The following is an 18516-nucleotide window of genomic DNA, read 5'->3' as shown; positions in this document are numbered from 1 at the left end:
TACATAATTCTAAAATAAATCAACTGTTTCTAAAAGCCCGTGCCTTTGTGATTTTCATTGATTTTTGATAACTGCTCCCCCAAAATGGTTGAATCTCAATGGCTGAAGCTTAAGAGATTCCATTTTTCACCCATACCCTTACAACATTATTGGTTATAATCAAACTTTTTTTATTTGTCAGTCTGATAGAGAACAGAAGCATTACACATGCATCTTAACTTGTATTTTTCTAATAAATGAGATGCATGGTCTTTTTCTATTTGCATCAACAGTACATGAGTGACAACTATTGATATTACTGGCTTCTTGTTTAAAAAAAATTGAGTTCATTGTATGCAAAGAAAATGAACTTTCTGTCATGTGTTTTAAATATTTCTCAAATAGTCACACCAGTTTATTATTTTTTGTGCCTTTGGAATTTGGCAATCATTACCATTTTTGCTTGTACAGAAGTTTCAGTTTTATGCTGTAAAATATTTTAATAACTTATTTATGACTTCAGAATTTTCCATCTTTCTTAGAAATGCTTTCCTTCAATTAAATATTATGAAATAAAGTTCCCACAAGGTATTCTACCATTTTTTTTCTTTTTTGCATTTAATTTTAAGCCCAGTTGAGATATATGCTAATGTAAAAGATGAGTTAGAAATTCAGTCTTCCTTTTCTTTGGCCCTCAAATGCCTCACTAGTTATCACTCCAATATTTATTGAATACATGATTTCCTCACAGTGATTTAAATACATACTTATTATATAATATATGTTAATGCTTATTTCATAAGGAATAGAAAATTGATTTTAATGATCTTAAAATTCAGCAAATTATATATACATATATATATTTCAATATATATATGTACATTTTAAAATTATATATATATTTAATATATATATATTTTTTTAAATATTGAATTAGTCTTGCATCCCTGAAGTAAACAACATTTCAGTTTATTTATTTTACTTGTATGTGCTATTGAAATATATTTTGTAATATTTTATAATATAATTTTTTACTGTGGTAAAATACACATAACAAAATCTACCATTTTAGCTATTTTTAAATATGCAATTCAATGGCATTAAGTATATTCACAATGTTGTGCAACCATCTCCATGTCCATTTCCAGAACGTCTTCATTATCCCAAACCGAAACTCTATGGCCATAAAACAATAACTCTCCATTCCTCCCTCACCAAAAGCCTCTGGTAACCTCTATTTCACTTTCTGTGTCTATGAATTTGCCTGTTTAAGAACCTCATATAAATAGAATCATATAATATTTGTCCTTCTGCATCTGGATTATTTTTCTTAGCATAATTTTTTCAATATTCATCCATGTTGCAGTATGTATCCGAATTTCATTATTCTTTAAGGCTGGATAATATTTCATTGCATCTATATACTGTGTTTTGTTTATCCATTTACCTGTTGAGGATATTTGGGTTGTTTCCACCTTTTGGCTATAGTAAATAATGGTGCTATGAACACTGATACACAACATTTGGAAATACTTTAAAGTTTTTGCATTAACATTCATACTGAGATTGTTGTAGTGTTTTATTTTTGTGACATTCTTATGAAACCCATATATTCTTAAGGAAATTATTAATACTTACAAAATGAAATAAATCTAAATGTTACATATTTTTTTAAAAATGACTTAAATTTGAAAAAGTAAATAAAAGACATTCATTCACAACTTTTCTACATGGATTTATATTTCTTTCAAAAATTTGGGTGTAGTCAGGCCCCAAATTAGTAATCCAACTAACAATAATCCCTTACCTACATGATTCTGGGTGGGCAATGCATTAATTTTTATTTCCCGTATCCTTCCTAGAGAAAGTTATTAAGATGTAAGTACTTAAATTTATATAGAATTCACTTGCTTCTAAGTCCTTCAAAGACATTAATAATATAGGAATCCATTCAATTGGCAATATTGTACCTCTTGATTTTAATAGTGATCTATCTTTCTTCTCTAGTCTCTTAAAGATCTATCTATTTCAAAGCCATTTCCACTGACGGCCAAAACAAATTACAGCAGAGCCATCTGTGCTATAATAGGTACAAAGAAACTTATTGAAGGCTCACTGAATTAAATAAATAAATGAACAAACAAGCAAATAAAGAACAGCAAGATTACAGGGATGTGAGGTGGGAGATCTTTTGGCTCTCAAAGGACCCTTGAGTAAAGATACAGGTTTGGACACATTTCAAAAGGAACTGTCAATTTAATGATACTTTTGAAGAAGTTTTCAGCTTTCCAGTTGAGGATAAAGATGCAATAACCTGGCAGAGTGGGAACAAAAGGTTAAAACAGTGAAAATCCTCTAAGAGTTCTAGACATACAAAAGAAGAAGAGATTATTTCAGAAAGTATGAGGACGTATCATGTGAGGAGGTGTTGAGCTCATAAAAAAGTATGTGAGAGAATATATATAATTCAAAATTAGAAACCCATATGTCAGTGTGAGATGGAAGCACACAAAAAATTAAGTATCCAATGGAAAAATAGTATTTAAATACATGGCATGAGCATTAAATACAAGAAGCATCAGAAAAGGTAAGTACTAGATATAATGTCACTGCAAATTTCTAAATTTTGCTAGAAACCAGGATTATTTCAGGTGAAATTCTACTGGAGAGAATGTAATCGATAAGCACTTTGAAATTTTTTTTCTTGTAGGCAATGTGAATCTGAGTGTCACATTATTTTCTCAACTGAAATTTAAATTCACAGGTAAGAAACTAGGAAACTGATATGAAGGACACTGAAATAATAAATCTCATCAAATCCTTTCTTCCATTTCCTTTAGAAAACTGAAAAGTGATGCTATGCAATGTTCTCTGTCTGGTAAAGATGAAACGGGTTTAAGATGTAAACTATAGGGTGGCTTTAGAACAGGGGTGTCCAAACTTTTTTCAATGTTTTTCACCAAGGGCCATATGCAGTAAAATACACAAACAGCTCACAAAAACACTCACAAATACACAAACACTAGAGGTGAAGTACGTATTGCCTCACCCGGTTTACTTAAGTAAACGAAATATATTTTTGGAATTTTCTGCGGGCCAATAAAACATGGATCGCGGGCCGCAGTTGGCCCGCGGGCCGCAGTTTGGACACCCCTGCTTTAGAATAACCACATTACTTAGAAAAACAGAAAGGTGTTTCCAAGTGGTTATATTGGCTGTGACATGTGATCATAGCTCCCACAGTTAATATCTTTGGTTTCTATTAACTATTCTTAAATGATCTGATAACTTCTTATAAAGTTAGACAAAATAACACCTATTAAGGATTTTCATCTTTTAAGGTATAAAGGAGGAAACCAGCTCTGCGGGATGACATGCTTCGTTGTGGAGATTGCTTCCAACCAGGCACAGAAGGAGCCCCTCTCTCTGGGACTGAGCAAAGAAAGATGAAATACATAGTAAGTGTGGTGCTTTGGAACATGTTTTGGAACTTTAATTTTCTGCATAAATCTACATAAGGAATTGATGTGCAAAGCAGCACGGTGGAACATGGTTTGTTTGATCTTAAAAGGGGCCAAATTTGGGGCCGATTTATACTCCTGGCGATCTATTGCTTTAAAAAGTTGGTAGTAACTCAACGAAAGAAATAAAAAGTGGGCCTTGGGGCAAATTTAATTTTAAAAAGGCTGGATGTATTTCAGAGGATTCTGAAAGCAACATCAAAAAGATATTTTTAAAAGATATTGAGTTTGATATAGTCTCATTAATTTCTTTTAGCTGTCACCCCAGTAAACTTTAATTAAAACAAAAAAACAAAAGACATTGAAAGGCTGAATTGCCCAGGATGACAAATAAGTACAGTAGCAGGCAACAAGTAAATCTCCTCCTGCAAGTTTACCTTCCCATCCTCTAACGCTCTCTCAGTTTGCTCACGATTGTGATACCAATACTTTTGTCTCCAATTTCTGAGTTGCTCAAAGTCATATTGATGCATATAATACCCTAGCAGTAACAAAACATAATACCCTCCAACCATTTACGTGTATCTTTGTTTCTTAGGTCCTGTAAGGCACATGTTTGTTGAAGATCATTTTTCTCATTCTTCCAAAAATTAATGTTGTCATCATTCATATGAAATGTATACCCTAAGCTATGGTCCTATTCTCTTTTTGCATATGTAATAGCTTTGTATGTCAACACTAAATCATAATGCAATCTTTAAAGATATCTTAAACAGCAACTAAACTCAATAAACATATTGCCAACACTACAAACAACTCGATATAAGAAGCCATGACCAAGTTTAAATGTGCAAAGTTTACACATAAAACAATGTGGTAGGACCACTGGTTGCCTGGTAGAGACTGTAAAATTGTTCTGATTATGCATACTAGTTAAAGATATTCAAATAAAAAAAAATAAATGTATATTGGATTACTTAATATAGTAGGTGTAGATTTAGGGAGAAAGAGCTAATGTTAAGAATTGTGAGTTTTCTACATGAATCTCTCTGGGGTCTTCTGCAAGAATCTCTTAGGATTATAGAGGAATACATTGCCACGTGTTGCCTCCTTGGAGACTTGATTATCAAGAAATAATTGCTCTGATTATAAAACATTTGCAAATGCAAACAATACACAAAGCCTATTTCTTTACTAATATCATTACAAACAAAAATATTAAAAACAAGTAAGAAAAACTGTTCATTAAAATAATTTAATAATGTGGCATATTTCCCTAAATTAACCTATTAAACATAAAGCACTAAAGCTATATAAATCACTCTTAATGTGTTTGAACAGCATTCTTGTACTTTCCATAATTCTAAATCTTAAACTTCTTTCAATTCCAAGTATTATTCAATTAAGTCAGCAAATTAACTTGAAATTGGAGACTAATTGATATAAAATCTATCCAAAAAGGTCATGTAGTAAAGTCAGGAGAAGGTCATTTACTCATGAATTCCCATAGTTATTTATTGGCCTTTCATTGGAGAGGGCCATGTCACTACCACATTAATTACAGTTCGAAAAGACAGCAGGCATCAAGAGGATAGCTCTGAAACACTGTGAAAAGCAGGTCTTCTTCCAATGTACCCCCTGAGGAATAAATCACTTTCTATTATAAAAGATTAAACTTTAAATCCATAAATACTATTGTGCTCTGATCAATAGTTCATAGTATCACATCACACATACCACATATTTTATAGCTTACTAATAATGTACATCAAATAAGGATCACATTTAGTGATCATATCTAAATTCAACCTCACCGATACTTTTGTAAGAAGCAGGCAATAATCAATCAGCAAGAGAGAATCACCACTTTTGAAATAAAGTATGGTTTTCAAAAGATTGATGATTTTAATTTTATTATTAGAGTACAAAAACAAATGTAGTTCAACTTAATATATGATTCTGTTGTTTCTCAGTAATCTTTATGTGTAAAAGTGTTCAAAGATTTCTCTTATGTAGGAAATGCAAATCCTTTTAAAAAATAAATTAAAGTGGTTTAGCATTCTATTCATCAATTAAAAATGGTAAATTTTCTAAGGCACACATTATTATTTGATAATATCACATAAAACTATTCATCATTAGGAGCTATCAATTTTCACATTCTTCCATATTTTACATGAAAAAATAATACAAATCCGTGAGTGCTATCAGTCAAGTTAAGAAATGTAATGGCTCAAAAATAATGAAGAATCTAGAATCTACAGCAACCTCTCTAAGCATTTCTATCTGTATCAAATATGTCTTTGAGCAATTCAGAATCTCCCAGTTACCTCACCAGTAAAATCAAAGTTTTATATATTCTGTGATTTTCAAAATTAGTACCAGCCTAAGCATTCTAGGATTCGAAAAATTCTGAGATATGATAATTTATTAGCTAGTGGAACATGATCTATGAGTATTTCAATATGAATAGGCAGTTTTGTTATTTGATCATCTTACTATAAATTATTGTCTCATACAAAAATTAGAAGTCATAAAATACTGTTTCACTATTCATCATTTTCAATCAAATATAGACTATTGTAATATTCAGCATAAAATCACACATACTGTCACTTGAAGACCCATCAGGACTTTAAATGCCTTCCAGTACTTGACAATCGAATTTGGTCAAATACACAGAGTTGCCTTTAACTGAGAAACAGATGTTGAGTTTGTCACCGGATTTTCAATATCCAAAGAACAGAAAAGTGTTATTCTGAGAAATAGTACCAAGTTCTATAATATTTAAATACATTATTTAAAGAAAAAAAACTTGTACTCTAGACTATAATGGGTTAATCATGCTCCTTAAAAAAAAAAGATACATTATTCTTAATATCCCAACATAGTTCTACCATATTTCATTACTATGTAAAAATATCCATGTACATTTCTATGGCTGCCCAATTTAATATTCATAAAAGAACATGATTTTAAAGTAAAGTTAATAAAATTTAATTAAAAATTTTATCTATTGAATGCACCTTTCTTGCAATAGAGTAAGTCTAACTAAAAAAACACACACAAAAACCTCAGAAAATTGCATGCCCAAAAACTTCATTTGAAAGTTAAATTTCATGGTTTGGTAGGCTGCAGCAGTTCTATCCCTGTTTGAAATAATTATAAACACAACATTCTACTTAATTATATTTACTAAAATTTATCATATTAGAAGACAATTGGCAAACTGAAGCATTTATTCCTGTAATCTTTATTATTAGGATAATTACATGGTCCTTGCTCTGCATTCACTCTTCAGAAAGTAAATTATCCGCCTGAATATTTGAGTTTCCATTTTTTGCTTACTAAATTCATTAAAAAAAACAAAAACCTCTTTTGACCCATTGGAACCTATGAATATAACTGATGGAATCATACCATTGAATGCTGTGTTTTATCATTCTGATTCTGGTATTATAAATCTCATAAGATAAAATGACTAGTGCAAAAGTACATTCAAGAAAACAATATCATAATTACTTTTGTAAATGAACCCTAAAAATAGAAGACTAATGATTATAATTCAAGGGTCTTAAAAAGACTATATTGCTTTCCTTGATAAGCTAATGCTATACCTAATGATACTACATTTAGTATCATTAATTCTACTCACTTTTATAATATATATATATATTAACAAGAAGCAAAACATAATCAAGTGAGTGTGCATATTTGCACAAATTGTTGAATCATTCAATGGTAAAAAGTGATTAAAATATCTAATTATTCTTCCCATATTCACGTAACAAAAATGCTATAGTCTTCAGTTGAAAACTACTCTCGTGATCCTACTGTAAAAAGCTTTCCATCCTCTATGTCAGTAATGTATATTTATGTATACCAATGTAATGAAGCTTTATATATTTCTTTCATAAAAGTCAATGAATAAAATAATCAAGTCTTATTTTTATCATTTTTTTTCTGAATTCTCTAAGAATAAAGAATATAATGCAGTACCTTTGGATATTGTTTCACAGGAATCAATACCCTTTCCGAGAGCTTTATGTTTTTGTTGCTGATGACATCAAGATATTTCTTTTCTTCATCTTCTTTTTTTCCATCAGAACCTTGAAATTTTTCAATTTCTGAAAAAAAATCACAAGAGAAAACAATAAATGAAATGAGGTCATCATCGAATATGCTAATTGTTCTTACTATTTCTCTTATTAAGTAAGATTTTGAAGAATCTTGATAAAAGGTCTGAAACAGCAACTAGTTATCAGCTACGTGAATGCTGCTACTGTATATAAGATGATCTCTGTCAACTAAAACAAGTGATACTTGAAGATGTGATTGTCTTCTGTGAAGCATAGGATGCATTTAATTTTTAACATTTTCAAACAAAATAGAGGAAGAATATGTGCTTTAACTATTTAAAATATTTAAGCAAATATAACTTTCCTAGGATCAATGAATAGAATAAAACATACTTTAAGGTTATATGTTTTATTTTTACTTAGAACTATTTCTATGAAAAAAAATTAATTGGAAAGAGTAAGAACCCATTATCTAAGATAGGGCAGTAAAGATAAATACCATGTTATTTTACATTCTAACCAAACTTAAAGGCAATTAAAAAGGGGGTCACAAAAAGTCATATAAAGGCTTAAATCTGTAAATGCTATCATTCATATTCACAGGACAATTACTACATAAGGCTACTAAGACTAGAAGACATAGCAGCTATACCTAATACACAGAAATAAACACAGGGAGGCAGACAAAATGGGGAGACAAAGAATGTCCCTAATGAAAGAACAGAACACAGCTCCTGAAAAAGAACTAAACAAAATGGAGACAAGCAATGTACCAGATGCAGAGTTCAAAACACTGGTTATAAGGATGCCCGGTGATCTCAGAGAGAGCTTCAACAAAGAGATAGGAAACATAAAATGGAAATAGAAAATATTAAAAAATAACCAATCAGAAATGAAGAATACAATAATTGAAATCAAGAATACATTGGAGAGAATCAAGAGTAGATTAGATGAAGCAGAGTATCAAATCAATAATTTGGAAGGTAGCAGAAAACACCAATCAGAACAGCAAAATAAGTAGGATAGTTTAAGTGGCCTCTGGGACAACATCAAGCATATCAACATTCACATCACAGGGGTACCAGAAGGAAAAGAGAGAGAGGAAGGAATTGAAAACCTATTCGAAAAACTAGTGAAAGAAAACTTCCCTAACCTGATAAAGGAAATAGACCTACAAGCCCAGGAAGTATAGATAGTCCCAAACAAGATGAACCAAAAGAGGTCCACACCAAGATACATCATAATTAAAGTGACAAAGGTGAAAGACAATGAGAGAATCATAAAAGCAGCTACAGAAAATCAGAGAGTTAACTACAGGGGAGATCCTATAAGACTATCAGCTGATAGCTCAACAGAAATTTTGCAAGCCAAGAAGGGATTGGCATGAAATATTCTAAGTGATGAAAAGCAAGGACCTACAACCAAGATTACCGAGCAAAGCTGTCATTTAGAAACGAAGGACAGATGAAGATCTTCCCAGACAAGAAAAAGCTAAAGGAGTTCATCACCACCAAATCATTAATATAAGGAATGTTAGAGGGACTTCTTTAAGAAGAGAATACAATAAAAAATATGACTAATAAAATAGTAATAACTACATACCTATCAACAATTGCTTTCAGTGTAAATGTATTAAACCGCTCCAATCAAAAGACATAGGGTGGCTGAATGGATAAGAAAACAATATCCTTACAATACGCTGCCAGCAAGAGACTCACTTCACATTGAAAGACACACACAGACTGAAAGTAATGAGATGGAAAAAGATACTTCATGGAAATAGACATAAAAAAATTTAAAATCTGGGGTAGCAATACTTATAACAGACAAAATAGACTTAAAAACAAACAAACAAACAAAAAGCTATAACAAGAGACAAAGAAGGACCTAGTAATCCCACTTGTGGGTATTTATCTGAAAAACCCAAAACACTACTTCAAAGGGACATGTGCATCCATCTGTTCATTGCAGCATTGTTTACAATAGCCAAGATATGGAGGCAACCTGGGTGTCCTTCAATGGATGAATGGATAAAGACAATGTGGTACACAGGAGTATATACAATGGAACATTATTCAGCCATTAAAAAGAATGAAATCTTGCCATCTGCAACAAATGGATGGACCTAGAGCGTATTGTGCTGAGTGGAGTCAGACAGAGAAAGACAAATGTCATATGATTTCACTTACATAATGAACATAAATAAAAAATAAATGAACAAACAAAACAGAAACAGACTCTTCGTTATAGAGAACATTTTGATAATTGCCAATGGGAGGGGCATTGGAGGGATGGGTGAAAAAGATAAAGGGATTAAGTGGTAAAAATTGGTAGTTACAAAATAGTCATGTCAATGTAAAGCATAGCATGAGAAATACAGTCAATAATATTTTAATAACTATGTATGGTGACAGACGGGCACTAGATTATTTCAGATTTTTACTAAAATATAGCTAACATACAATATCATATTAGTTTTAGGTGCACATTATGTTATTCAACAGTACCCCCCTGGCACTATGTATAGTTATTACCATATTATTGATTATATTCCCTATGCTAAAGAAGTGATCACCATGATAAATCCAGCAACCATCTGATACTGCACCACGCTATCACATATTATTGACTATATTTCTCTATGCTGTATATTACATCCCCATGACTTATTTGTTTTATACCTGGAAATTTCAACCTCTTATTCCCCTTTATCTCCCCCCCCCTTTTTTAATTTTTCAGTTACAGTTGACACTCAATATTTTTATATTAATTTCAGGTGTACAGCATAGTGTTTAGAAATGTATATAATTTACAAAGTGATCTCCCTGACTAGAAGGATACTAGATTTATTGGGGTGATTACTTTGAAAGTTATCTAAATATCTAATCATTATGTTGTACACCTGAAAGTTTATAACCTTTCCAATAAAGGTTTATTAAAAATAAAAAAAAGAAGCTGAATATATGTGCACATACAAACTTATGTGTGGGGGCAAACAAATACAATAAAGCTATAAAGAATATAAAGGAAAGTTGAGCCAAGAAGTTCTGGTATTACTTTATATTTACAGAGTGATATTTGAGCAGAACCCTGAATAATGAGAAAAAATAAGACATGAGAAGATTGAGAAATCAAGTTTTACAGCCTGATGGAGAAGCAGCTTCACTTACTCTTGGAACAGTTAGAAGCAGTAAAGCCCATGTGGTTGAAGAACAGTGAACGTAGAGAAGAGGTTTGATAGGTGGTTACAGGACAAATCATGTAAGACCTTGTAGGACAAGTGACATTTTCTGCTTTCTATTGTGAATGTAATGGGAAGCCACTGGTAGGTTTTGCTGCAGGAGCGAGGAAGCCATATTTTAATTTTATTTGTAAAGGTAACACAAGATGTAATATGCAAAACCAATCATAGCAGAAAGCAAACAAGCAAGGAACCCAACTTGTATTTGTCTAGCTGAGAAATGATGAATACTTGGTCTAACAAGGTAGGAATGAAATGGTGAGAAACATGTATGAAACTAGAGTCACTTCATGGAATTCACTATGTAAAATCAGTGCTTGGAGAATCTTGCAATATTCATTTCCCTTATTTATTTTATGTTTACTGGACAATTATTATTACCATAAAATCATCTATGAAGATTTCTTCCCTCCTAGCTCTTGGCCAATTATACTATCTCAAAGCACTTCTTAAATTAAGATATTAATGTGACAGTTTTTTTAGTTTTGTTAGAGATGAAACAAAAACATTCTGTTTCTGCTATTTTGGAGCAAAAATAATGTGATGATAGTTATTGGGTATGGAAATTATTAATTCATATTAATTTACATTACATTTTGAAACAATTACTTTTTAAAGGTCTACTTCTGTTGGTAGAAATACTACATTGCATCAAACAATTTTGTTCTTTGTTATTTTATTTTTAATTAGCATCTTTCTTAAAATTATTTCCCATTGGTTATATAAAATCCCTGTAGCAGTTCGGGTAGTAATTTTTCAGCATGTTATTTATTTGGTCCATGTTGAATTAAAAAACTATATTTTTGAAGTTAGATTACATTGCTTATTCAAACAATGCCTAAATAAATGCAACACTTCATAGTTCGTACAGTCATTTATAAGCATTTTTTCAGTTATATGCTATAATCTCCCTGAGCTGCCTAAAAAGCAGTTATATGCATTATGTCTATAATTTCTACTTAGTATGATGGCATCAGATTCTTACTCGTCTACTCCAGAATATTGACAAGTAACTTGAACTGACTGTCTGTTTAAACCATGAAACATTCTATTGAAGACTTTCAATCCCTTATGTAATTATTACCTACAGAACTCTGAGAACTACAAAGAAATAATATTCATTATATCCTCTGATACTGACAATGAACTTTGGATCACTGCCCTTCGGATATATGCACCTACAGGATATCATACTTCCTAGCTTGCTGAGGCAATTGTAACGGGGACACACTGGGGAAGCCGACTCAAACCCCAATCTATTAAACGTACATTTTCTCCCTTTGTCACTCTGTAATAAAAATAAATTGAATTTGTCTGACATAATTTGCTCTCTACAAAACTACTACCTTAGGCATTTTTAGATGTTTGCAATTTTATCAATAGATGATTAATTCCAATAACTTTTACATCAAGAAATAGAGTTCAATGAATCACCATGTCCACTGTTCATTTCTACACTTTCCTTTTGAAATTTTTGATACTTCTCTTACCCTTCTGAGATTTTCAGGGACTTATCTTGTTTTTCCTGGCATATCTTGCAAAACTGAAACCCTAGACCCATTAAGTACTAATTTCTCCTTTTTCTCTCTCCCAGGCCTTGACAACCACTTTTTATTTTCTATGATTTTGACCACTTCGAATACTTCGTATGAGTGGAATATGTTTCATATTTATTCTTTTGTGACTGGCTTATTTCCCTTAGCATAATGTCTTTGGGGTTCATCCATATTGTAGCATGTGATAGGATTTCATCCTTCTTAAAGTCTGTCTAACATACCATTGTATGTATATACCACAGTTTCTTTATTCATTCATCTGTCAATGAACATTTGGGTTACTTCCACCTACTGGCTATTGTGAATAATGCTTCAATGAACATGCATGTACATGTATCTCTTCAAGACCTTGCTTTCAATATTCTGGATATACATCCAGAAGTGGGATTGCTGGATCATATGGTAATTACATTTTTTTTAAATTGTTTGAGGAACCTCCAAATTGTTTTCTATAATGGCTATAAATTTTTGGTTAGAACTCATGAATATTACATGAAAAGGGTATATATTCTCTGTGGTTGGGTAAAATGTTAAATATAAATCAATCAGATCTTTTTTACATATATCCATCTTGAAATAAAAGAGGTGTGTAAGAATTTCTTTGGAATATGTACATAAGAGTTGAATTTTTGTTCAGAAATTGTGCATATACTTAATTTGATTAAACTCTGCTAATTTGTTCTATAAAATATACCAGGCACATTCTTACAAACAGAACAGAAGTATTTCTATGACTTCCACTTTCCTCTCCTAATTTTTGAAACTCACCTAATTCTATAGAAATAAGACAGAGCACCCAGGATAATAAAAGAAAACAATTAAATTCTGAAAATATTCCCATCATCCAGGTGATCTACAAGAACTCTATAATAAAAGTTGGTTTCTCAAAACACTGATAATAGTAGGATCTCTGCTGGGGCATGTGGTGGTAGCGGGGTGCAACTATGAGAAGATCAGGGATGAATAAAAAAGGAAACTTCTGATGATTCCAAAGAAGCTATACAAATGGTTAACAAGCATATGAAAAAAATGTTCAAGATCACTAATCCTAAAAGGCATTCATATTTCAAGCAAGTATTTAATCTCAAAAGAAGAAATCACCTCTGCCACAAAATTCTCAACAGGAACTAAAAAACAAAACAAAACAAAAAACGCATGAAACTGAGACAAGACTACACAACCCCCATCATGCTAAGTGAAATAAGTCAAATAGAAAAAGACAAACACCCCATGATCTCACTTATATGTGAAATCTAAAGAGCAAAGTTAATGAACAAACAAAATAGAGACTCATAGAGAGAACAAACTGATGTTTACCAAATGGGAGGGGAATTGGGGTGCTGGATGCAAAAGATAAACGGATTAAGAAGTAAAAATTGATAGTTATGAAATAATCAAAGGGATATAAAGTACTACATAGAGAATATAGTTAATAATAATATAGTTAATAATATAATATAATGTAATATAATATAGTAATAAATACATAAATTTTAGGTGGGTACTAAACTAACAGATTATGTTACACTTTATACTTTTTAAATTATATAAATGTCTAACTACTATGCTGTATACATGAAATTAATATAAAATGATATTGAATGTCAACTGTAATTGAAAACAAACAAACAAACAAACAAAGATAATACAACCTCCAATTTATGAGTGATTTTGAAAGAAACAGTTGAGACCATATAATGTATGAGGAAAAAGCTAAAGGTTCTTCGGAAGTACAAGCATGCTGGGACCTAAGAAAACAACAAGAATGTCCTCCTTTCAGATGAAGTCCCTTCCTTAGAGAGAAAAACTGCCTCAAGAAATATCCTAATGGATCATGAAGCAAAGACACTACCCTAGGTGAACAGTATATTCCGATGGAAACCTTCTAAAATGACAGGCAAAACTTTCTCATTTAAACATGAATAAGAGAAACAGATTGTGTTATACTTTATACAAGTAAACTATAAGAAAACAAAACAAGAAAATAATATATTGACAGAAAATGAAGACAGAAAGAAAACTGAAAATACAGAAAGGTATTAAAATATTATATTAAAAATAGGTAAAATAAAGTAAGGGAAATATAAAAGTAATGAGAAAAGAGTACATATCAGAAATAGAAAAGGGTTGCACAAGAAACAATTAGAGGAGCATGAGCTATCAGAGCTCAGAAACAATGAGCTATCAGAGCTCAGGAACAAAATAGAGTTTATTTACTAAATGAAGAACAGATTGGAAGTAAAACAGAACTAAATATACAAAAGAACAGAAATAGAAATAATGTATTAAGACCGATTATAAAATTAGAAAGTTAAAAAATATTGAGGGGAAAAAAAAGTGACAGAAATACAAGACAGGCAAAAAACAGCCAAGATATGTATAACTGGAGTTCCTAGCAGATGAAAACTAAAGCAGTAAAACCAAAAAACACTAAAAACTACAATTGAAGAAACTGTTTCATAAAAGAGCTATGTGATACTGTGACATAAACTGAGGAGTATGATGACCTCAATGTTCTGACTTGAGGGGGAGAGAGAGGCAAAAGGGGGGGGGAAAGGGAAGAAGAGTGGATGAAGGGGGGGTGGTATTTTGAGATCCAGAGATACAAATACAAGATACATTGGAAGTAAATAGTACAAAATAATTAATTCCAGACAATGGTTAAAACTCAGGCTATAGAATATGAGCTGCTTATGTCTGCCTTGTTTTCACCCCTGAAAATTAGGAAATGTATCTGGCAAAACTGTTGTTTTTATTAATATTCTCAGCATAATAACATTAAACATAAAAGAACCAGTACCCTTTGAACTAGCATCACAAGCTAAATTTCACCGAAGAAGGGAGCCAGAAACTTGATCCCTAGGTGAAAAAGGATTATAAAGAAATAGGAATGCAATTGATTGGACTGAGGAATCATACTATATAATTCTTATTTATCAAGAATGGCTCAGCATTTTATAATTTTTTTATATTTATAAAAATTTATAATTTTTAAGAATATTTTAAATATCTGTCTTATATTTGTAATTTAGTGTGCTCTATAACCTAAAGCATAAATTATTGTCAAGTAGTTTAAAGTTTGAACTTAACTCATTCTAAAAACATACTCATAATTTCAGTGAAAAGGATTCTATTTGAATATATTCATTTATATCTATATCCACCATATACTTGTAGTTCAGTATATTCTATAACCTCAAGCATAAATTAATGTCAAATAGTGTTAAATATTTATACCTATAGCTGCCCTATATTTGTAGTTTATAATATTCCATAACCCAAACTCATTCTAAAACTGAGCAAAATTTCAGTGAGATTCTATTCAAATATATGAATTTATACCTTCATATTCAAGTCACTTTCTTAACACATGTGATTTTCTCTGCAATCATGATAAATACTTCCAAAAAATTAGGTGTGTTGAGTATTTAACAGTGGCCTCACACACACTACTACCTAGTATTTTTCTGACCTCAAGAATACAGTTGGCTTAAGATTTTAGAATCACTGACAGCTATAAAATTGATGTTAGGCTGTGTCTATATATTAATGCTTTACACAAGTTATATTATAGTGGTTATATTTAATTTTGCAATTAGCACATTATAGAGGTTCATATTTTTAAATATAGTTGACATATAATTATACATACACAAACAAAAAAATCAAAATTATCTGGTTCGATGGGAAAATCAGGTATTTAACATAAATGAAATTATCTATGAAAATAAAATTCGCATATTTTAAGTAATCATTCTGAAATAAGTACTTATTTCCAAGTCATTTCAAAGATAATATACTTTGCATGATCCAGGGACTTGATGTTGTATGTCAGTTACTCTATCAGGGTAATCAATGAGAGTAATGAGTTTATTATTTCATGAATTCAATAAATACTACTGAATTATAGTCTACTTCACGTGTAGAGGATTGAATATAGAAGGGAAATAGGTAAAGCCAGAGAATAATGAGGGAAACTTTGCTTATACAATTGAGGTTGAAGAGTCACTAGTAACTAGACTTGGGATAAATCTAGATGTAAGACATCCTATCCTAACTATGGATAGGAAGTGAAAGGTGGGGTGGAGAGAAGAATAAAAGATAGCCTCTAGATTAGTGGTCCTAGCAATAAAGTTGAGTTCACACGTGCTCGTGTGTGTGCGTGTGTGTGCTTAGAATATTCACCTGGTTATATTTTTTAGTTTTGCAATTAATTGTTGCTATTTAATTTTCAGTATATGTTAGTCATATTTAGTTAACATTTATCCTGGCAACACTATGTACACTTATTTATTTAACCAAGAAATCAAATGGCCAAACTTATTAGAACTGTATACTAAATAACATTAAATGTTTCCAAGTCAAGCAAATTACATAGAGCTCTTTATTTCTAATTTCTTCATAGAGAGTGAAACGCATGCAATTCTAGGTACTAATAATTCTACAATACACACAAAGCAGGAACAAATTTAAAACATGTTTAAATATTACCACTAGTTCTAGGGAGATTTTAAAGAATACATTTAATTACCAGGTAAACTTTGAAGATAATTTTCAATGAATTATAAGAGAAAATGCAATGTATATATGTAATGTATAATTGTAAAATGTATCAAAGCAAAGAATATGGAATTAGTCTAAGAAGAAAACCAGTTACTGTCAATAAAATGTAAATGACCTTTAAATATAACAACAGGAAATGATGCCAGTATTGACTTGTTTTGACAATTTATACTCATCTAAAACCAAAAGTCAATAAGAGGCTGTAAAAAGTTATTTTATTTATGGACATTTTCAGAAGGGACTTTGTAATAAAAATGATGTTCAAGTGCCCAGTGATTAGAATTCCTTATTATAAAGGGAACACAAACAACTTATATCTACATAATATAACTGATCAAATGTTACCCTTCTTGTTCTACCTTCAAATTATACTCTTTTAGCTTCTAAGTAAAAATGTTTTCTGCTCTTAGTATTTGAATACAGAACCAAACCTTTAATGATTAGTGCTAATAGAATGAAAGAGTGCAACAAAGTAAATAATTTACATCTTCCTTTTAAGATCCCCTACATGAAATTTCAGAGATCAATATACTATTATACAGTAAGTTTCTAACATTTCTAAGTCCAGAATAAATGGGTAAATACATCAATAACAGCTACTTGTCATAAAACAGAAACCTAACATTAATACAAGAATATGAGGGAATGATTTAGCACAAATTTTACTTTATTGATATTGGTCAGAAACATGTATTTCCAAATTTCAGTCTCAAAGAATGGGTGAAGAAGCAACACTGGTACTTTGACATATCTAATTGTTTTTAGCATCATAACCCCGTGGAGTAACAATGATCCCACTTTCCAAATAAATAAGCAGGAGTTCAAAGTGCTAATGGAACATATTATAAATACAAGAAGGAAAACAATAGGGTGAAAAAGGAATTAAAAATTTGAGAAAGGCACTCCTCAGTGTAGCTTTACATTTAACAATATAAACAAAAATGAAAAGAAAAGGAGCCAGACTTTGCTTAAAAATACCATGTAGAAATTGGTCCTTGAACAATTGACCCTTGAACAACACAGGGGTTAGGGATGCCAAATCCCTGAGCAGTCAGGAATCCACGTGTAACTTTTGATGCCCCCAAAATTTAATAGTCCACTGTCTACAAGAAGCCTTACCTATAATATAATCAGTCAATTAACACATATTTATATGTTATATGTATAATATGCTGTATTCTTATAATAAAGTAAGCTAGAGAAAAGAAAATATTAAGAAAATCATAAGGAAAATACATTTACAGTACTTATTGAAAAAAATCCATGTATAAGTGGACCTGCGCAGTTCAAACCCATGTTGTTCAAGGGGCAACTGTATAAATATTTTCGGGGGAGAGTGTAATTAAGGTTTCCATTTTGCCTAACTGCTTCTAGGAAGCTCAGAGCTAAGAGTATCAGAGCTAAGTTCTAACTTGCCTTGGAGAAGGATTTCTTATGTAATTCTTTTTCTTTTCACCTTCTTTGCAACTTTTTTTTTATTCTTATGATATTTTTATCTTTATTTTGAACATGATTTTATTATAAGCTGCCTCAACGCCAACTCAGAAATAAATGATAAATACCATTTTATTTTAAAATTATTTAATATTCTGTATTATTAATTATTAAACCAACAATCTCTACTAATGCAAAATTTC

General features: G+C 31.0%; 1 protein-coding gene across 1 annotated transcript in view; it reads right to left on the bottom strand.

The window, feature by feature from the left end:
* KHDRBS2 (KH RNA binding domain containing, signal transduction associated 2) overlaps positions 1-18516 on the bottom strand; it is a 518085-nt gene that overhangs the window by 429236 nt on the left and 70333 nt on the right. The window contains exon 2 of the mRNA XM_088795635.1: positions 7440-7567. Coding sequence (XP_088651761.1) covers positions 7440-7567 — 128 coding nt within the window. The remainder of the gene's footprint in view (positions 1-7439; positions 7568-18516) is intronic.

This window comes from Rhinolophus sinicus, chromosome 2, assembly GCF_057876585.1.
Source record: "Rhinolophus sinicus isolate RSI-liver-muscle chromosome 2, RSI-T2T, whole genome shotgun sequence".
Lineage (NCBI taxonomy): Eukaryota > Metazoa > Chordata > Mammalia > Chiroptera > Rhinolophidae > Rhinolophus > Rhinolophus sinicus.
This window is presented reverse-complemented; position numbering and strand designations above follow the sequence as displayed.